The 23148-nt window shown below is 41.3% G+C and overlaps 1 protein-coding gene across 2 annotated transcripts in view; it reads left to right on the top strand.

The window, feature by feature from the left end:
- NBAS (NBAS subunit of NRZ tethering complex) overlaps positions 1–23148 on the top strand; it is a 191182-nt gene that overhangs the window by 135712 nt on the left and 32322 nt on the right. For both annotated transcript variants that reach the window (XM_028722567.2, XM_028722568.2), the window contains 5 exons: positions 1524–1774; positions 3519–3853; positions 9042–9263; positions 11223–11425; positions 13097–13186. In XM_028722567.2, the coding sequence (XP_028578400.2) occupies positions 1524–1774; positions 3519–3853; positions 9042–9263; positions 11223–11425; positions 13097–13186 (1101 nt within the window). The remainder of the gene's footprint in view (positions 1–1523; positions 1775–3518; positions 3854–9041; positions 9264–11222; positions 11426–13096; positions 13187–23148) is intronic.

The raw sequence follows: 23148 nt of genomic DNA on the forward strand, positions 1-23148 counted from the left end.
ATCATCCAGTACCTGTCTATGTAATGTTCAAGATTTATGAGCTTTTCAGCACCTCTGTCTGCCTTTTTCCACTGGAACCTATTTGATAGCCCAGGCAGAAGAGGTGTCATCAAAAAGAGTAGGGCGTGAACAGGTTCCATTGGTCCTTCCTCGGTCCACACCTCACTGAAATCTCTTCAAATGTCTTGTTGTCCCACTTGAAGCATGGAGTAGAAAGCTACAGACAAACTGGTTGGGCTATGTAGGCTTCATTTCCTTTTTGACACCACCAGCCAATTCTATCCCTATTAAATAAGATTTCAGCAGTACGTGGGCAAGTTAGCAGAGTCAACAAATTGCCCAGTGACCACATGGTTTAATTAAACACACCCACACACCAACCACCCAACGTGTTTACTCGGTATTAGAGTGAATTTTGCAGCAGTAATGAAACTTTGTCCAGAAGTATTGACAATAGGATGGATATTTAAAACCTTGGAGCAGAAGCCTGTTATGCCCGTAGCACAAACAAAATCCCTATTGGGCAAAGCAGGCGACCTAAGGAACAAAAGATGGGAGCAGTTGGTGAGGAAGGGAAGGGAAGCTGAAGCAGTACCAGGTGGTCACCCCCACAAGAGGAGGAGGAAGCAGGGGACACGCAGAATGGTGATGGAGGTGGCAAGGGCCTAGGGGATGGTGGCAGATAGCAGCCAGCCAGCAGATGAAGCCTAGAGGGAGGAGGGGGCTTAAGGAAGGATAGCTGAAAGCAGAGTAAGGAGACACAACCGAGTGGGAACTGTGAAAGCATCCAAATGACTGAGCCCATATTTGTTAAGGGGGGGGGGATCAACTCCCTGCTAATTTTGAGAAATTACAGCTCTTTGATGCAAAAAACTATTCACCTAAGAAAATGTGTTGTTGTTTGTTTGTTTCAGTTTTTGTGTAATGCATATTTCTAAAGAATGTTTTCCTGCTCCATTTTGGATTTCTCTTTCTGTTTTGTGCTTATTCTCCCGGTGCTTTTGTTCCAAATTGGTTTACTTGCCAGAGTAACTATTAAAAGGGTGTGTGCGGAAAGATGCGTTTGCGTGATATATAATTTCAGAAGGCTGCAAAACATCAGCAAATTATGAGTTAGCTTGAAAGCTTGATTTTTTCCCTTAAAAAATCATGTCAGGGAAAGAACTTGAATACCCACCTCGATGAGAGATTTGGTAAAATGTAATTATGAGCAAGCAACTTAAACTTGAGCTTTTGTCACTAAAAAACATACTCTTAAGACTAATACTTGTTATAACTGTCAGTGGGAAAACCTGTTCATAATTTAGTACCTCTTCCTTTGTAGACAACAGTCTGCAATTTTGCTGGCAGTACAAAGTAACACCCTTCATGAAAACCCTGCCATGCATAATCTTGATGTCTCAGCCTCTACTACAACGTTAGAATGTGGAATTTGCATGATAGCTATTGACTTAAGGTGGGAGACACAGGAACTTGAGCCCTGATCTTTGCAATCACTAAATTTGTTCCATTACCCTACACAGTTTATCCACAACTGCTATAGAAGAACGAGCCCAAAGTCTTGGCCTGTTTGAGACTTTGAACACAATTCCTGAAGCCTTTCATGAACATATGGCCAAATATGTATACCCGACTATTGAAGGCAGAGATCATCAACGTTTGCTGTATTATTTCACACTCCTTGAAAATTGTGCCTGTCCTGAACATGGGAAATTAGCTATCAAGCCCGAAACGCACATACGCCTGCTGAAAAAATTCAAGGCAGTTGCACCAGGTACGCAAAGTTGACATTTTGCCTTTTACATTTGCATCTGCTAGGCTCATTCCTTTTTTCTCATTCGCAAAATGTGATATTGGTCCTCACCTCATTGCAAGAGGGAGGGGCGCTCTGTTGCAACAGCAAAATGTGATGTTAAAATGGATGTTCATGCATCTAGTATATGTTGAATATGGTATTTTATAGCAGTTGTAACATTTATTTGTCGGGAATGTGCAAACACATGAAACTTGCTATATCAGTATTATGCTTAAACTGAATTAAAACTTGCTTTTCTTCATCTACATAAACCAGAGGAATAAATTTCAAACTTACCCAGAAAAAAATATTTGCATTCCCTTGCTTTTGTGTAGGATGTTTATGGATAATGCTTAGTAAGTAGGTGTCAGCCTCCTTTGTATATTTTAATGTGCATCAAATTTATGGGGCAGTGGAGTGATAAAATTATAAGAAACTGTATCAATATGCTTTCATGGAGGCAAATGTCATATGTTACCTGCTTGTTGGTCGTTTTGAAATAGATCTGGTGAGATTTTGGAGCTGGAGAATGGACTCCTTTTTAAATACTTAATTTTGTAACAAGAAACATTTATTGCTATTGTTTGCGTCAAACTAGGCTTTATATTTTGACATATATGTGCTATTAGACAACATATGTGTAAAAAATAAATATGAAAACGGATTCAAAGATTCTTCTCTTACTATTAGTACAAAACAAAAACTGAACCTATCTAAAACAATGTTAGGCTTTTGCTTTGTGGAAGCGCGTAAAATAGTTGTAAATTGGTAGCCTGGATGGAAACTGTGAATTGATAACACCAATAAAGACTAAATTGGAATCAGATTTGCCTTAAAGGAGAGAATTTCTGCTCGTTCAAATTAGGACACCCATTTTTTGCCAATTGCTCCTACTTTGTCCCCTCCAGAAATCTGTTCCTGAAAGTTGTGGACCTTCTGGAGCGAAGTGAGATATGACATGAAGGAGTGCAGGGGCGTTTGAGAAAACTGTGTGCTATCCTTTGCACAAGCAAATCACTTTCTGCTAAGGCAAAGCCGCCACTGGATACAACCTGGGGGATTTTCTGAATTTGTGAAAGTTCACCATTAAAAAAGAAGAAGCTATATCTATCTATCTATCTATCTATCTATCTATCTATCATCTATCTATCTATCTATCTATCTATCTATCTATCTATCTATCTATCTATCTCTGTGTGAGGACATGTTACATATATGCAAGTTTGGAAGGGTAGGGAGGGACCTAGATGCGAGTAACATAGTTGTTATATTTCTTACCTGCCCTTCACTAGCTCTAGAATCAAATTGATGGTTTTGCTAGCATTCCCCTGCCTTCTCTTACACTCCCCGCCCCATAAACTCCAACCAAAACCATATGCAAAAAAGCAAAACCCTGAGGCTGCAGTCCTGTGCATGCTTACCCATTGAACATGGTGGGACTTATTTCCGTGTAAACGTTGGTAGCGATCAAGCTGATTCTCGTGAGTCTTTGGGCATTCCTGCCTCCTCCTTTTTAATGCATGTTTTGTTCTTTAAGTGGCCCTTGCATAACACAGGTTTTCATTGCCAGATGCTGGGAGTTAGTGCTAGCAAGGAGGGATCTTCCTGCACTGCTAGTAGGTCTCTGTCACCCATAGATAGCGGTTCTTATGTTATTAGAGTTTGCTAGTTGCGATGCTTTTATTTAACGATCTAACTTAAGGACTTCTCTTTCCGCTGTTAGGTCTCAATTACAAAAAGCTTACGGAAGACAATGTGAGTCCCCTGGAAGCTTTGGATCCTGTCCTCACAAGTCAAAACATTTTATCCATTTCCAAGCTTGCTCCTAAAATCCCAGAAAAAGATGGAAGGATGCTTTCCACAAGCTCTGTCTATGCCATCTGGATCAAAAAACTCTTCTGGGATGGGGACCCCCATCTTATTAAAAGAGCTCCAGAAACCATGGCTGAATGGTTGCATTCATATGATATCTGTGCCAAGTACTTTGATAGACTCCACCCAGGAGATATTATCAATTTCATAGATGAAATTACTTTTTCCTCAAAGGCTGTCACCAAGGTAAGTACACGTTTACAGCTGCATTGTGTAAATTCAGATATTTCATCTGAAGCATTCAAAAGCTTTGCTTCTCACTGGGATATGTATGAAGTTCAACTTTTTAATTGGAATATTTGCTAATAACTTAAATTACAGGGCTATGTGTGTGTGTGTGTGTGTGTGTGTGTGTGTGTGTGGTATATATATATATGGTAAACAGAAGTAATGTATTTTGTGTGTGTGTGTGTGTGTGTGTGTGTGTGTGGTAAACAGAAGTAATGTATTGGCACGTCCCAAACTCCAGGTTCATGCAGATTTCTGCTGGTTCTAAATATTTTTTATCATATGCTATGTAGTCTGGATGCCTGGAATATTGGGTTGTATGCAATTGCACCCATCCATTAATGTAAGAATCCCCCACACTAACTTTCATGGTGGTGGGTGAGAGTGAGGTCCCCCAATCCTCAGTGGCAGAGTTTCATTGGATGCAGGAAGAAGGAGGAATTGGATAAAATCACTCCCCTTATGTCAGCAGAGGGATCAGGAGCCCTTCCGAAAACCTAAATAATAGCATTCAATTCATTATGCAGCTATGACCCCTCAAAGATGATTTTTCAGTTGGACTTTCAGAATAACATAGAAACATCTATCTTGGATTAGTCACAGAGGATTTCTAACAGCCCATAATGTTAGTTGAGAAGCTAAAGGATTATGCAAATAGCCAAGGGGGCTCAGGGACGCGGACTTATAAAAAATATTGGGGGGGCCCGGGAAAGCTCATGAATAATAAATAAGCTCATGAATATGCAAATAAAGTGGCGCCGCCTCCTCGTGAGCGAATAGGGGAGAGCGTGCTGCGCCTATTAATCAGCTCCAAAGGAAATTGGGTGGAGCTTTTGCTCGGGAGGGAGGGCAGGAGGCATGCAGCCCGCCCCTCCCTGTGCATTTTGGGCTGGGGGAGGGGCGGCGATGGCGCTCTGCTGGAGGGGTGCCGGAGATTATTGGGGGGGCGGAGCCCCCCCAAACGAATTTTTGAGGGGGCTCGGGCCCCCTCAAGCCCCATGGAGTCGGCGCCTATGAGGGGGCTTTGTCTTGTTTTTCAAGCAAGAATTCGAATAAACTTCTCACTTGTGTGCTTCCTGTTCCTCCTCTAGGGAGCAGCAGCAAGAAGCAGTTTAGAAGATTCCTAATTAGATTAGCAGCAGCTTGTTATTATCTTAACTAATAGTGATTAATCTATCTATTGTATGTTTGAAACCATGGTTTATGAAGATGGTTTGCTAATAATAGAAAAAACACAGTTCAGATAAGATGAAGTTTAGGGTTTCGGTGGTAACTGGAAGCAAAAGCTTCTGAGTTTCTCTTCATAATAATTTAATTACTTATACCCTGCCCACCTGGCTGGGTCTCCCTAGCCACTCTGGGCAGCTCTCAACAGAATATTAAAAACACAATGAAACATCAAACATTAAAAACTTCCCTAAACAGGGCTGCCTTCAGATGTCTTCTAAAAGTCAGCTGGTTGTTTATTTCCTTGACATCTGATGGGAAGGTGTTCCACAGGGCCAGCGCCACTACAGAGAAGGCCCTCTGCTTGGTTCCCGGTAACCTAACTTCTTGCAGTGAGGGAACCGCCAGAAGGCCACACTGAAGGAAGGAGGGGAGGGGAGAATATGAGCCTAAGTCTCACTATGGCTTGTTCTTATCATTCTAAACTATGGCTTAGTATGATATCTAAAACACAGCCTTTGTGCAAGAGCACCATTTTCAGCTACAGTATAGAACCCGATTGAATGCAGTTGATAAGAGTGTGCAAGCTGGTAGCTTGTTCCTGATAATAAAGTTTAGGAGTGAAATTTCATTTATGTTTCAAATCAGTTGCCTCCTGCTCATGTAAAAGAAGGCTGCATATGACCCTTTTTATTCAGTTTGGGTAGTGGGAGCAGATATCCTTTACTCCCCTCAAAAAAAAAATCAAAACCCTTTCAAAAAAGGAAATTGCTTTTCACATATTTTGCAAAATGCAGGCAATGATGAACTGTAGCACTATCAAAACGTATTATCACTAGGCAGAAATGAATGTACAATTAAAGCCCTAGAATTCTTCTTTTAAATGGACTAATCTCTGCTTTCAAGATCATTGTGGCTTCAGAGCATGGCAAACACTTTCGCTGTTCTTCAGCATCCAACAGAACAATCCAACTGTGTGCATAATGCGGCAGTCTGCGTCACTTTACCCAGATTTTGAGCATTTTAATGCACAGAGAAGACAAGGGAAGGGTTGGGAACGGTTCTCCTTAAAAAATAATGGATATGTTAATAAAAGATATTTTGCATAATATGTAAGCGCCAAATCTGCTTTCTTATGCTTGAAGTATAATAAGGATTTTTAGGGCTGGAAACCAGAGTTCCCATAATTGGAATTCTGCTCCTGAAGAGCTCCCACTAAAGGAAAGGGGATGATTTTCCCACAGTTTCCCCTACCCCTTTTGTCTCTTGAAAGCTCTTCCAGAGAATGGGCTGACCCACTGGAACAGCATGGGAGCTGCTTTGGGGGCTGCAGGTGAAAAGGGAGACTGGCAAAAAAAGAGAGAGAGCCCTGTTCCATTTCCTACAGTGGGAATTCCCCCTCGAAATCAGCTCCTTCTATGAAGTAAAGGAAGCCTCTTTTCCATAATCTCCGTGCAGGTCATGTTAACTCCAGGAAAGCTGTTTTCTCCTCCACATAAATGGTGTTCAGTACAAAATAGCAGCTGGTGTGGTCTTTTAAAGGGCAACACGCAACCTAGCACCTGCTATCCAAACTGGGGCATTGACGAGGGGTTGGTTCCTATGTACATTTCCGTAGAGTGGTATTAAGCCCAACGCTTGATTTTGAGCAGTGCCACTTAATGCATTTATCAAGTGGTTGACTGTGCATGTGTGAACCCAGGGAACAAGAATGCCTTCTTGACTACATCTGTGCACCTTATCCTGAAGATCTGGGGTCAGCAAACTTTTTCAGTAGGGGGCCAGTCCACTGTCCCTCAGACCTTGTCGGGGCCGGAGTATATTTTTTTGGGCTGCCTACCTGTGTCTTGCAGCGCACGAAAGGGGCTGCTTAAAATGGAGGCCGCTCGAGCACTGCTGCTGCTGCTGGCACCAACAAAGCCCCGCCCCCTTCCTCCTCTAGGCAGGGCGGGGAGAAGCCAGGAGGAAGGAGAGCGGAGGCGCCGGCGCCGCTGCCATGTGAGGGAGGGAGAGGGAAAGAACGTGCATGCTGGCGATCCACGCAGTGATTCTCGGACCGTCCGCGGGCCGGATCCAGAAGGCAATTGGGCCTGATTCAGCCCACGGGCCTTAGTTTGCCTACTCATGTTGAAGATGTCCCCAAGAAGTGTTCCCATGGCTCCTGCACTTTTGAGAGCTTGTCTGTAAGCGTCCGTACACGGGCAGTGCAATTGTATATGTGTCTACTCAAAACATACGCGCCCCACTGAGCTTAAAGGGGGCTTGCTCCCAAGTAAGCGTGCCTTTTCCAGCAGAAGCGTGGACAGTAGAAATAAGAGTGAGGACCTTTTATGTAGTGTCCACCCTGGTTAGGAGTCTTGCCTGGAACTGACAGTAACCTTTTCCCACTTCTCCCAGACATTTTATTCTTAACTTTCTGCTGCTTGGTGGGTTTTTATGAGAATATGCAGCAGGGCAGGGGGTGGTTCTTGATTTGGGATAATTAATGTATGATCGTTTTTATTTGTTTGTTTACTTTATAACAATTATACACCGCTTGATTATAAGAAGGGGGGAGCCCTCAAAGGTGTCTACGAAAAGATAAAACGATGAATGTTAAAACGTACAAAAACTTAAAATACTAAAACAGATTAAAATTCAAGCCAACTTCCGAAGCACCTGCGTAAGCTTGTCTAAAGAAGAATTCTTTTAGCAGACTTCGAAAGGAATACAGTAACAGTTGTGCTTTAATTTTTTATGTAACTGCTCCATTTGTACTGTATACTCTGCTCTGCGAATTAAGTTACTGTGATAATGTTTTGGTACGAGGTGATGAACGAATGAAACATAAACACGTTCCATGTGTTTTGCAGACCCTTTGTTATACGAGCATTGTTCCTTGGCCTTGGCCTTTGGAACGAGTCAAGTTATTTGCAAGCTAAATAAATAGTTATGCATTAGCTTATGGAAGGCACGTTACAGCACTCCGCGTGCTAAAAACACCACATAAAAGATGAAGACAGCCCAATGAAGTACATGAACTGGAATTTATCATGGATATTGGGCATTCAAGAACTATAAAGCCTGAGGATAAATGGCCCAGCGGGATAAAAACTCAATTTCTCTTTCTTCAGGCCAGTGGACACATTGCGAATGAATTAAAAATAGCTCACCTTGTAGAAGGTATACTCAAGAGTAGCTTGCCCTGCTGTTGAGGGTAGTTTATGGTTCAGGACTGACGTCGTAGCTGAGAAATGTTATTTAATATGTTGGTGCCTTTCTGGGGCAACAATTTCTCGCTCACAGTCGACGGACACATACCTGTGGCGCGCTGCAGTCCATCACCTCACCTGAAACAATATGGTTTTGTGAGGTGGTGCATCCAATCCTAGGAATATAATGAAAGCCGCATTGTGTAATTGGCTGGAAACCACTGAGCGCCTTTGAGGTAGATTCATTAGAAGAAGAAAATGGAATTGTACAGGCCTTCTGCTGCCTCTCTGCTTAGTCACCCTTTTTGACATGAATATTTAACATGAATATTTTTTTAAAAAAAAACAAAAATCATCTTCCAATGAGAGTGGAAAACTTCCAGCTGGTAGCTTCAAATGAATTTTTGAAACCATTTAAAGCATATACAAAGTTATGCCTCAAGATTGTTACAGACTATAATGCTTTAGGAGAGGAAGTTATTTGTGTTGGTTCTTTTTTAAAAAACGAAGACTTTTAAAGTTAGATAATGGAATCGCTCAAGAAGATGTAGGCGTGACAAAAGAACGAGCTAACATGGGATTAGAAACTTGAAAGGAATGGCTCTTTTTAAGTAACAAAGCCGCTCTCTTTCACATTTTCTGTTATGTTTAACACGTTCTTGTCCTTTAGAAGGAAAGACAATTACCTTAATCAGTGTTTATGTTTTGCTCAGCTACTCATTTGTATCCAGATACACCTTGCATTGCATGTGACAATTTATGATGAAACGTGCATTATCTTTTCTCAGCTGTCGGTTGATTCCCGGGTAGAGATGACGAGGAAGGCTATTAAGTCAGTGAAACACATCGCCGAAAAAGCTGGGAAAAGGTCCTCTGAGGGAGACCATGCAGAAGACATGCCTGGCAGGCAAATCACTTATGAAGATGCTTTGAGTCACCTACAGCAATCTCTCGCACACCTGGAAACACTTAGCCATAGCTTTATTTCTTCCCTAAAAAACAGTGACCAGGTAAATGATTTTTTTAATGAAAAAAACTGACCAAATCAGTGTTACACATAATAATTATTTGTGATGCTGAACACACACACACACACACACACACATGCACATTTCTATAGGCTTTTTCAGAAGAATGGGTTGGCTCACTGGCAGTATCATTTTGGGGATCAGTTTTTAGATATCTTATATATTGTATGTTTCTTGTTGCAAGCCACCTTGATACTACTTAATGTTTAGCAGTCTACTCCCCAGCCCAAATAAATTGGTAACATACCTGCATGGTTGATAAGTCATCTGCCTATACAATGAGGGGGGGAAAGTATTTGATCCCCTGCTAAGTTTGCCCTCTGACGAAGAAATGACCAGTCCATAATTTTAATGGTAGGTTTATTGTAGCTGTGGAAAAACCCCAGAAACCCAAGAAACCCAGAAGAAAAAAGTCATAGATGGATGTGCATTATATGTATGTACTTGTTACCCATTTCCCATTTTTATTATTTAATTTAACACTTGGTGGCTGTTTCGTTCCCACCTCCAGCTGTTCTGTCTCATTCATGTTGTTTTACTGGACTTGGTGTTTCTGGATTTTATCAAAAAACTGATCCCCCATTCCCTTACCCCTTTAAAAAGTTCCTCAAAAATACAGCACAGGGGCTCAGGGATGAGAGCCTTAACTTTCAATGTACCTTTAAAGTTTCATTCTTTGAATACATGAGATACCTATGGCAGGTACATTTTTGAAATGGATGTTTTTTGACATGGCTCTTTCGATTAACAGGGTTGTATCTGATGGTGACTGGGTTTGATTTACTCTCTCCTACCCACTTAACAGCACACCACCTGCACTGTTCCTGATGGCTATGGGGTCTTCTGAAACAGAACGGGATATGGTGTAGAGGCCTGAATTGAGGGTGGGGTTCTATGAAAATCAGGTGCCTTGACTTATGTGAGGGGAAGCACTTTCTGCTAAGGCAAAGCCACCACTGGAGACAACTGGAATCCTTTCTCCATGAAAGTTTCTGGAAGAAGTTAGCTGATAACCTCCTGAAACTTCACGAGAACTTAGCCGCAGTTGGAGTTCCTTGACTCTGTTTTGACCCATCTGACCTCCAATTAAATAATGTTGGCAGTGTTGAGTTAATATTTTATGGGGTTGTATCCAGCATAGCATTGTCATAAAGAATTGATGATGAGGTTATATTGCTAGCATCTTGCAAAAGGAGATCCGCTTGGGCAAGAGGTTCCACAGGTGGAAAGTTTGCATTTCTATGTTCAATTTGTAGAGGATAGGAAAGTAAAAAAAGTAGTGTCTCTGCTGTGCAACTTGGAGAAATGAACCCCCACTACCTTAAAGGCCCTTGCACTATCGGACTGGGAGCATTGGATACAATCCCTCCAGTGGTGCTGTGGGTCAGTACATCTGACTGTTAACCAGATGGTTGGAGGTTCAAGCCCACTCAGGGATGGCTGTGGGCAGAATTCCAGCATTACAGAAGTTTGGAGCATTACAGGAGACTCAGAACTCTATAATTCTGAGTCTAACCCACGGCCACTTAATACTTGTATTATATTATGGTAGCCAACTATGCAGTAACATCCTTTGGACACAGCTTATCACATCAAATCCAGTTTCAGGGTGCTGTAAAGCCCTCTTATACTAAAAGCAGTAAAAACTTACACAGAAATACGTAAGCATGGAAATTTTTAAAACAGCATGATGAGTTTCTAGTCCTATCTGATTAGTTCCCAAAATTGCTTTGTGCAGTGATGGAAGTAATAACTCCTGTTGTAATTTATTGGTGTGCAGTCTAGAGCTTTCTTTTTCGAGTGTTTTGGGAAGGTCTTTTCTTGTGTCTTCAGTGAGCAGCGGAATCTGAAGTTTTAATTAAGCTTGACCTATTGAGCATAAATCCCGCAAAGGAAAAGCTGACTGCTTCATGTGCATTTAAAATACCTCTCTCTCTCCAGGATATACTAAGAGAATATGGGCACCAGTATGATTTATCCCGGTCAGAAAAAGAGAAAATCAATGAGCAAGCTGTAACTATGTGTATAGATGGTCAGCCCCTGGATATGATACAGAAACTATTGGATGTTGCTGTTGGAGATCTGGGACTCTCGCCTAGCGATATAGTAAGGACAGCGGTAAATAAAGTGGTGGGTGCTTTAAGGTAAGTTACATTTGCACTCCCACAGACCCTTGAAAGCGTATTCTTAAATTTAATTGAATGCTTAGGTTTTACATGAGGCCCACCTAACCCACATTCCATTAATGAAAAGCTCTGAAATATATTTCCTGTATTTAATCCAACAAAGGGGGGGGGGAGCCCACCTATAAACTAATCAGGAACCACCTGCCTAAATTGTCATGTATTGGCCTGGGAATGGCAGTCATTTCTAGGTTTGACACTCTGGAGTCAAAGACAGAGAAGGCTCTCCAACTTGATCTCCCCTAAACCACAATCAACATTACTTTAGTAAAGGTAAAGGGACCCCTGACCATTAGGTCCAGTTGTGGCCGACTCTGGGGTTGCGGCGCTCATCTCGCTTTATTGGCCGAGGGAGCTGGCGTACAGCCTCTGGGTCATGTGGCCAGCATGACTAAGCCGCTTCTGGCGAACCAGAGCAGCGCACGGAAACGCCGTTTACCTTCCTGCCGGAGTGGTACCTATTTATCTACTTGCAGTTTGACGTGCTTTCAAACTGCTAGGTTGGCAGGAGCAGGGACCAAGCAACGGGAGCTCACCCCGTCATGGGGATTCGAACCGCCAACCTTCTGATCGGCAAGTCCTAGGCTCTATGGTATAACCCACGGCGCCACCCACATCCCTATTACTTCAGTACCCCAGTTCAAATGTGCACAAAAAAGTATCAAGGCATTTCCTGGGCCTGCTGTGGAAAGGGTGAACCAGGTGCTGCTCACCTTCATTCTGCCCACTCACTGCTTCCCCCTGTCCCCTGATCCAAGTACCTAGTTTCATAGCCTGATGAAGAAAAACCAAATGTGGGAGAGATGTGCAGGCTGACAATTTTCCACCAGGGATAATGAGACCAGTAGTTTTGTCCCGGGCGTGGAAACACGCTTGGGTACCCCCTGCCATTTCCACTGCTGCCACCTTCTCCCTAGCCTAGGGTTGCCATATTTATGAGGTAAAAAGCGGGACACAAAAAGTTGTTGAGCCCGAGCCACTGCTGAGCCCAAGACCAAGCCAGAGCCCAGGCCGCCCAAGACTGAAGCCGAACCTGAACCAGAGCCACATACAATTTTTTTTTCTGAAAACCTGGACAATAGCTCTAAATTGTGAGAATCCCCCCAGATGAACATGTTGGGCCCCCCAAAAGAGACATGTCTGGGATTTCCTGAATGTATGGCAACCCTACCCTAGCCTGAAGATAAGTTTTTTGCAACATGGCAAAGGAATAGAAGGGAGTGAAATTTCTGGTGGGGGCTCAAGCATTCATGAGCAGTTTGCTAGCCCCCGGTTCATGCGCTAGATTCTGCTTCTCAACACACAAGCCATTCAGCAAAAGTGGTATGAGAGTCTGACTTCACCCGTGAGTTTTATGGTGACTTACGGCAGTAAAACTCTGGCAACAAATTATTCCAGTCTTTCTCCCTTTGGCATAATTGGGGGTCTGGCATTATAGCTTCATATTTCCTTTTTTATTTGTTGTGACAGTGATAAAAGGCAACATCCGCGTAGGAAAATGTGCCATTTGCCGTGATTTGCTGCTGGATAAATAGCATAGAATTACACACTCTTAAGCATTAAGGATTCTGAAATGTTTCTTTCTGAAGCGTGTGTTTCTACAACCTTGCTTTCGTTTCTTTCCCTCAATAGTGAAAGCGGTGGCCAGTCTCCTTTCAAAAAAGATCCTTTCCAGATATTAGAAAGTATTGTGTCTGCGGTCCACGCGAGTGCTGAAAACGGGTAAGAGCTTTGCAGGTGCATCGCAAACAGAACTACACTTCTTAATCCTTTGTAAACTATAGTTGTCCTGGATGTTAGAGTGGAAGCACTGTGGTGCTGATTCCGCCCGCCCCCCGAGGAATTTGTATAGTCCCCACTATGCTCAAAATGCAGATAGTGATAGGGACATGAGTGAAAACCCAAACACACACACACACACACACACACACACAGACCCATACCCATCCACCAGTCCTGCAGGTCTACTCATATTTAACCTGAAATTCACGAATGCCTCTGACACCTTTCACTTGACTCCTCCAGTTGCAAAGTCATGCCAAGCATGTGAGTTCCACTAAAAGGCAGAGGACCTTTTCGGTAGTGGTACCCTCCCACTGAGGTCCAGCTCTGAAGGCTTTTTGGTGGTTCCCTCACTGCGAGAAGCGAAGTTACAGGGAACCAGGCAGAGGGCATTCTTGGTAGTGGCGCCCAGCCTGTGGAACGCCTTCCCATCAGATGTCAAGGAAATAAACAACCATCTGACTTTTAGAAGACATCTGAAGGCTGCCCTGTTTAGGGAAGCTTTTAATGTTTGATGTTTTATCACTTATTATTATTATTATTAATATTAATAATAATATTCTTCTGGGAGCTGCCCAGAGTAGCTAGGGAAATGCAGCCAGATGGGCAGGGTATAAATAATAAATTATTATTATTATTATTATTATTATTATTATTATTATTATTAGTTCACTCATTCAGAAGTCTGGTTAAATGAGCATTAAGGTCTCCTACTGTTGACCACTGTTTCTGTGGTAACCCTGTAACATTGTTCAGAGATTCCTATTTTTGTTTTTTTGTTTCCTGTTATTTTTTTTTTAAATGCATTTTTATTGAAGTTATACACAAAAACAGACATATAAGAAAATACAAAGAGAAAATTACAAAGAAAAGAGAAAAGAAAAAAAAAGAAAAAACACTCATCCGAAAAAAGAAAAACACACAATCTGAACTTCCTTCCATCCTTTTGATAAGTATCAAATATCTCCTTCCATTACGTATTTGATTTTCAATCTATAGTCTTAAATTCACTCGCTGGTCGTATTGTTCTAACCCCGTCAGTTCACTTTAAACATTTATTCCAATATATTTCCAAAATTTGCTCCAATTTTTCAGAAATTTCTGTTCATCCTGATCTCTTATTTTACCTGTTAATTTGTCAAGCTCAGCATAGTTTACCATTCTAATCTGCCAGTCCTTTATGTTGGGGATAGTTTCCTCTTTCCAATATTGTGCCAACATAATTCTCGCTGCTGTGGTGGCGTAGAGGAATATCGTCCTATCTTCCTTTTTAATTTCTTTATCCATCATTCCCAACAAGAAGGCTTCAGGCCTCTTGGGAAAGGTATACTTAAATATTTTTTTAAGTTCATTATAAATTGATTCCCAAAAGCCTTTCACCTTTTTACATGTCCACCATAAATGATATAGGTCACCCTCCACCTCACCACATTTCCAGCATCTCTTGTCCTTTAATCTATACATTTTGGCCAGTTTCACAGGGGTGTGGTACCATCTATATAGCATCTTCCAGATATTTTCTCTCAGTGCCATACATGCTGTGAACTTTATGTTACAATTCCAAACTTCTATCCACCTTTCGAAATCAATATTATAACCAAAGTCAATTGCCCATTTAATCATTGCCTCCTTCACCTCCTCGTCCTTTGTGTACCACTCTAATAGTATATCATAAATTCTGGACAGGGTTTTGTTTTTGCCTTCTATTACTTCTATATTAAATTTTGATTTTTTATCATCAAAACCCACCTTCCTCTTATCCTCTTTTAACAAATCATTCACCTGGTGGTATTGCAGCCAACCAGTGAATAAATTTTTTATTTCTTCATAAGGTCTAAGTTTGGGCCCTTGGTCTGTTTTTCTTAACATTTCTTCATAGGTGGCGTTTATCTCCTCCATATTTATTTTCTTGACCGTTAAAGCCTCTATTGGTGAAATCCACCATGGGGTCTTTCTTTCAAGGAGGTTTTTGTTCCTTTCCCATGCTTGATATAATGGTCCCCTAAAAATATGGTCTAAGAAACTCTTGTGGACTTTCACTTTCCCATACCAAAGGTACGAATGCCATCCGTACCGATTATTAAAGCCTTCCAGGTCCAGTAGCTCTCTATTCTCCAGTTTTATCCAATCTTTTAACCAAAGTATACAAGCCGCTTCATAGTATAAACTTAGGTCCGGGAGAGAAAAACCCCCTCTTTCTTTTTTATCTATCAAAATTTTCATTTTTATCCGTGGCCTTTTCCCCTGCCAAATATACTTTGCCAAGGCTCTCTGCCACTCTTTACATTGTTTTAGGCCTTTAAATATGGGGATGGTTTGGAATAAAAATAACATTCTGGGCAGAATGTTCATTTTAACAACAGCTATCCTCCCCAAAAAGGAGAGTTTCATCCTCCCCCAAATTTCCATGTCTTTCTTTATAATCCTCCAGGTGGCATCGTAATTATCCTTGTATAAATTTATGTTCTTAGCTGTAACCCAGATCCCAAGATATTTCACTTTCTTAGCTACCGCAATTTCGGTCCTTCTTTCTAGATCTATCATTTCTTCCTTTGTTAAATTTTTAACTAACATTTTGGTTTTATTTTTATTTACCTTAAGTCCTACCACGGCTCCAAATTCGTCAATTTTTTGTAAAGCTTCTTTTACGCTATTTTTTGGGTCTTCTAAGGTTAATACGATGTCATCTGCAAAGGCCTTGATTTTGTATTCCCTCTTTCCTACCTTGACTCCTGTGACTTCTGTTGCCCCCCTCAGTCTCTCGTTTAGTATTTCTAATACTGTTATAAACAATAGAGGGGACAGGGGGCAGCCCTGTCTGGTTCCTTTATATATACTAAAATATTCTGTTGTGGTGTTGTTTATTACCAATTTTGCCTTCTGTTCCTTGTATATAGCTTCTATGCCTTTTCTAAATTTCTCTCCCATTCCCATCATTTCCAAACTTTTCTTCAAGAAATCCCACGAGATGTTATCGAACGCTTTTTCAGCATCTATGAATACCAAGGCCGCTTGTCTATCTATGCTCATATCCAAATATTCAATAATGTCTATCAAGTTCCTTACATTGTCCCTTAGTTGTCTCCCTGGGAGGAAGCCCATTTGATCTTTATGTATTCTGTTGTTCAGAACCTTTTTTAGTCTTTCTGCCATTATATCTGCAAATAGCTTGTAGTCATTATTTAATAGTGAAATTGGCCTATAGTTTTTCACTTCCAAGGTATCTGCCTCTTTTTTGGGAATTAAAGTAATATATGCTTCCTTCCAGGTATTCGGGATCCTTCCTTCCTTTAATATATTGTTCATCACTTCTCCTAACACTGGGGATATTTGGTTACTTAGTGTTTTATAATATTTGGCCGAGAGGCCATCTGGACCTGGCACTTTCCCATTTTTCATCTTTTTAATAGCCTTCTTTATCTCTTCTTGAGTAATTTTCTGGTCTAGTATCTCTTTTTCTTCTTTTGGGATTTGTTTTAAATGATGTTCTTGCAAAAAGTGCTCTATTTCTTGTTTTGTTTCCTTTCCTCTTTTATATAAGTCCTTATAATATTTTTGAAATATCTTCCTTATTTCTTTTGGCTCTTCCACAATCCTTTCTCCTTCCCTTATCTTACTGATCGTGTTTTGTTTTCTTCTTTCTCTTATTTGCCACGCCAAATATTTGCCTATCTTGTTTGCAGATTCAAATGTCCTCTGATTCATCATTTTAATTTTCCATTCTACCTCTTGGTCAATTATTGTAGAAAGTTTAGCTTGTAATATCTTTATATTCTGCTTTGCAATCTCCTCACTGGGGTTAATGGTTTTGTTTTTTTTTCATTTTCCATAATCTGTGTTAGGATCTGTTCCTTCTTTGACTCTTTTTCTTTTCTTACTTGACTATTTTTCTGTATTAAAAAGCCCCTCATAACTGCCTTTCCTGCGTCCCACACTGTCTCTATAGCAGTTTCCCCGTTTAAATTCCATTTAAAGTAATCTTCTATTGTCTCTATTGCCTTATTTACGATCTTCTGATCATTAAATAGAAATTCATTCATTCTCCATCTAGTTGTTTTAATATCCTTGCCTTTCAGCTCAATGTAAACCGCATTATGGTCAGATATAATTCTTGGGAGAATTTCTGATTTAATTAAATTCTGAGTTAATTCCTTCGAGATCCAAATGCTATCTATTCGCCCCCAGCTCTGATTTGGGTTTGAGAAGAAAGTATATTGTTTTATAGTGGGGTTTTTGAGTCTCCATGCATCAGTTAATCCCAGATTATTTACCATGTCAAAAAAGGATCGCGGTAATTTACCTTCCTTCTTCTCTTGTTTTTTTGTTAACTTATCTAAATTTGGAGACACCACCCCATTAAAGTCACCCATTAAAATCATTTTTTGATCCATCCATTCCATCAATTTATCTCCTAATTCAGAATAGAAGGCAGATTTTTTATCATTTGGAGCATATATTCCAACAACAATTATTTTTTCTCCCTGAGACACCATCTGAACAATGATTACTCTCCCTTGATCATCTTTATATAATAATTGTGGCTCATATTTTTCCTTAATATATAATACCACCCCTCTTTTCTTCACTCTATCTGATGTCACAAAATCTAATCCCAGTCTCTTATTACATAATAGTCTCTTATGCTTATTTATTATATGCGTCTCTTGGAGACATATTAAATCATAATTCTTTTTCAATAATACATGCGTAATCTGATTCCTTTTGTTTTTATTGTTCAACCCATTCACATTCCAGTTTAGTATTTTTAACGTCATCTGTTCTGTAATATAAGTTAACTTATCAAACCTATGCGCAATCTACTGTTCTTTGTCTCCTTTCTCTAGTTCTTCTCCTTCTCCTTTTGAGCTCTCCTCTCTTTCTTCTTCCTCACTCCCCCCATTTTCTTCCCCCTGCTGGTTCCCCACCTCCTCCTCCCCCATCATTTTCCCCAGGTCCTTCTCATATCTCCTTGCAAATTTTTGTAGTTCTGAGATGGTAGACAGTTTGAACTTTTTTTCTTTGAAATAGAATGAAATACCTTCCGGAAACTCCCATCTGTACAGGATCCCATTTTTCTTCAATTGATTTGTTAATTTTTTATATGGGTCCCTCCTTCGAAGAAATCTCGAAGGAATCTCTTTATATATAATAATTGGGTTTCCTCCAATATATAACCTTTTAACATAATTCTGTTTCAAAATTTCATTTCTTATCTCCAATGAATTAAACATGGCTATTACATCTCCTGGCAATTTTTTCCCTCTGGCTTTTGCCGATTTTATTCTTATTCGGAATATGTTTACCAGACCATGGTTTATCTCTTCTTCTTTTCTATCTAACCATATTGCCAGCTCTTTCACCACTTTAGCTCGGATATTCTCATTTAGATCCTCTGATATTCCTCTAAATTTTAGGTTAGATTGATTCTGGCGCATCTGCGTCATAGCCATGTTGTCCAACAACTCTTCCTGTGTTGCTCCTATCTCTTTAACTTCTAGTCTAATCCTGTCCATCTCTTTCTTACTGTCTTTCGTGTCCTTTTGCACCCTCTTCACTGAATCCTCCAAGCCCTTAGTTCTTACCGAGAGGTCCTTAACCTTTCCTGTCAATTCTCCCACCACTTTCTCCAGTTTCTTATCTAGGGTATCTTGAACCTCTATCAATTTTCTCTCAATGTACTGTTCATTATTTTTAAATTCCTTTCTTATTTCGGCCATCAAGCTATCATAATCTCTAATTTCTCTTGCCTCCTTCCCCTCTTCTTGTCTTGAAGGCCTCCTTTCCGCTGGTGTTTCCACCCCTTTCTTAGAACCGTTCGGCATTTGTGTATTTAAGTTTAAATCTTCCTAATATACTGTAGGGGTAAGGTATAGAGGTAACCAGGCTAACGTCCCTCGGATAATTACAGCGGGGGTCCAAAATTAACTAAATTGGTACAGTGCAAAAGTTAACTCTTATTTAAGGTCAAGTAATAATAATACAATACAATAATAGTACTATAATAGTTTCCTGTTATTTTTGCAGCTCTTAGCTCTACTTTGATATATCAGCATAGCAACAGACAATGCTCAAAATCGATATTTTATGAAACGTTATTTACCTCCACCGCCTTTCATTCATTGTGGAGAACCAAATATAAATTGCGTCCTTCAGATGTTGCTGTCATTTGAAAAATGAGCCTGGGAAACTTTTGAAACCAGGGTCTCCACAGTTTCCTTTTTAATTTTTCCACTTTTTAATTTACGTTTTGAATGCTGCTCACTCTGTAGCCTCATTTCTAATTTAGAACCAATTCTCCGAGAGATGGGGCATAAAGAGAATAGCAGGCGCCAAGTAATTTTTTTGAAGTTTTCGCAAAATGATAACTTAAACTGTCAGCTCATATTATTTCAATACTTCCAGACAGGTTGAATTGGTGTTTTCTGACTGATATTACTTTCCCATCTGTCTTGTTAGGATGAATATAGCAACCGTTAGTTACAATATAAATCACATTCTACCTGCAGCCTCTTTCCTTTGAAAAGCTCGGTGTCAGTTTGAAATATCGCCAATGAATACTACAACATTATTTACGCATTTATTTATAGCCGTTTGGAACTCGTAAAAGGACAAAGGCACAGGGAATTGGAGGGGGGAGTGTCTAAGATGAGTTCCTCTTTACTGCTCCTAGCTCAGTCAGTAGAGTCAGAGATTGTTCATCTCAGGGCTGTGGGTTCAGGCTCCATGTTAGACAAAAGATTCCTGCATTGGTCTAGACAATCCTCATGGTCTCTTCCAACTCTATGATTCCTGTTGCACCTGGGTTTGAAACAGTAAATATACGCAATCTCACTTAGATGTGTGGTGCCTCAGAATGTAACCCCCGTGTAAATGGGGAGTTGCTGGTATCGATAATATTATTGTCTGCTTTTTAAAATCTTTTTATTTTTTAAAGTATTTTACATTGGGGTGTGGGACGCGGGTGGCGCTGTGGGTTAAACCTCAGCGCCTAGGACTTGCCGATCGCATGGTCGGCGGTTCGAATCCCCGCGGCGGGGTGTGCTCCCGTCGTTCGGTCCCAGCTCCTGCCCACCTAGCAGTTCGAAAGCACCCCTAAGTGCAAGTAGATAAATAGGTACCGCTTTATAGTGGGAAGGTAAACGGTGTTTCCGTGTGCTGCGCTGGTGCTGGCTCGCCAGAGCAGCTTCGTCACGCTGGCCACGTGACCCGGAAGTGTCTCCGGACAGCGCTGGCCCCGGCCTCTTAAGTGAGATGGGCGCATAACCCTAGAGTCGGACACGACTGGCCCGTACGGGCAGGGGTACTTTACATTGGGGTGTAAACTGCTTAGAGATATTTTCTGATTAAGTGGTATATATGGGATGCGGGTGGCGCTGTGGGTGTTGCACAAGAGCTGCAAATCAACTTTTAAACCACAGAGCCTAAGACTTGCCGATCAGAAGGTTGGTGGTTCGAATCCCCGCGACGGGGTGAGATCCCATTGCTCGGTCCCAGTTCCTGCCAACCTAGCAGTTCGAAAGCACGTCAAAGTGCAAGTAGATAAATAGGTACCACTCCGGCGGGAAGGTAAACGACATTTCTGTGCGTTGCTCTGGTTCGCCAGAAGCAGCTTAGTCATGCTGGCCACATGACCCAGAAAGCTGTATGCCGGCTCCCTCGGCCAGTAAAGCGAGATGAGCACCGCAACCCCATAGTCGGACACGACTGGACCTAATGGTCAGGGGTCCCTTTACCTTTACTATATATGTGTGTGTGTGTGTGTGTGTGTGTGTGTGTGTGTGTGTACAAACACACCTCTGAGGGTAATTAAAAGATGTTTAGAAGAGGCAGCTTCTCCTGTCACAGAACCAAAGATAATGTAGTTGAGGGCAGAGAAGAAGAGATAATTATCATTTATTTATTTATTTGTAGGCCTATACACCGAGAAGGATTAACAAATTCATGGTGGTTAAAGAGCTGTTCGACAGTGGAACAGTCTCCCTAGGTGGTTGTGGACTCTCCTACCTTGGATGTTTTTAAGCAGAGGTTGGATGGTCATCTGTCAAGGATGCTTTAGCAGAGATTCCTGCATTGCAGGGGGTTGGACCAGATGCCCCTTGGAGTCCCTTCCAAAAAGATTCCATGATTCTATGGTTCTATGAAACAGAACCTCTGTATTCAGCCAAGAACCAGCAAATTCTTAGAAGGATCTTAAAGCCTTGATTATGTCCCAGAGACCCGCCACTGACCATCTGGAAGTGGAATGCTCAGCTTACTAGGCTTTGGTAGGACCAGAAAGAAAGCTGAGTGCTTAGGCTAGGATCCAGATGCCCCAGGAGTGTGCCTTTCATGATCACCATAGCTTTGCTGCTAGATGATCTGTAGCTGATTTTTGTGCAGAAGTATTGTGACATGGGGACGCGGGTGGCGCTGTGGGTAAAAGCCTCAGCGCCTAGGGCTTGCCGATTGAAAGGTCGGTGGTTCGAATCCCCGTGGCAGGGTGCGCTCCCGTTGCTCGGTTCCAGCACCTGCCAACCTAGCAGTTCGAAAGCACCCCCGGGTGCAAGTAGATAAATAGGGACCACTTACTGGCGGGAAGGTAAACGGCGTTTCCGTGTGCTGCGCTGGCTCGCTAGATGCAGCTTTGTCACGCTGGCCACGTGACCTGGAAGTGTCTGCAGACAGCGCTGGCCTCTTAAGTGAGATGGGCGCACAACCCTAGAGTCTGTCAAGACTGGCCTGTACGGGCAGGGGTACCTCTACCTTTTATTGTGACATGAACTCAAAACCTATAATCTTTCCTTTGCCAACCAGGATTTAATTTTGCTGACCGCTGTTGAGCAAAGACTTGTGCTGAAACGGATAAGTTGCCATAACATTTCCTATAAAGAAAAAATAAGTTCCGTGCTAATTAGTTGCTGTGGGACACTTTTTCCAGTGCACCTTTCCTAGGGAAGTAGAGAAGTGCATCAAAGAGAACCTTTTGCATCAGTTCATTCTCATGCAAATAAGGAAAAAAGTCAAAATTACTTGCTGCCACAGAGGAATTTGTGCAAGAGCCTCCAAAGCTAACACAGAAGCAAGGAAGCCTTTATGCAGATGCCTTTAGTAGTAAAGGGAAAAGAGAAATGTTGAAAATGTTTTTATAAAAAAAAAATCATTTCCCCCCACTATTTTGCTCCTGGGCATTATAGTTGGTTTCTAGACAAGGAAATATTATGTCATTGAAGTTCTGGTGTGTTTTTCTTTGTCTATTGATCTTGTGACTTCTAACGTATGAAATAAGAAGAATTTAAAATTAGACATCAGTATCTTTGCTTGCTGATTAGAGTGTTTGGATCAAATATTTGAGTGTTTGATCTCTGCATGTTCGTTGGTCACAAGCGACTTTCTTAAAAGGGCTTTTTTGGTTTTTAGAGAGCTGATGGAAGCTTGAGTTTCAGTCTCTTTGTAGAAGTGGCTGTCGACATGCCTCATGTATCTGTGCGCAACACCCCCCCCCCCGAAGTGCTGTGAAGCACATTAATTTCACTTGTCTGCATGCTCCTTCTACAAATGTAGCTTTTGAGATTCACTCGAGGGGCTGAGAAATTAAGATATTATGAGAGGATTCACGTGCTCAGTGAGATTCTCTCCAAAGAGATCTTTGTGGAGATTCTGGGACAAAGATGGGTTTCAAGAACCCTTAAACATAACCCATGTAAATCCCTTTATTTTGGACATAGAAAGCTCCAACAGGACACTTACATACTTGCAAGGTATCATCATCATCATCATCATCATCATCCCTGGAACATAACTCCCACATAAGTTGAAAGTCACCTGTATAGAGACACGACTTTGGTTCCGCCACACCGCATATCATATTGCATACTGCTTTTGGACAGTTCCTTGTTTTCAAATCATTTTTGCAATGTTGTAAT

This window comes from Podarcis muralis, chromosome 3 (genome assembly GCF_964188315.1).
Source record: "Podarcis muralis chromosome 3, rPodMur119.hap1.1, whole genome shotgun sequence".
Lineage (NCBI taxonomy): Eukaryota > Metazoa > Chordata > Lepidosauria > Squamata > Lacertidae > Podarcis > Podarcis muralis.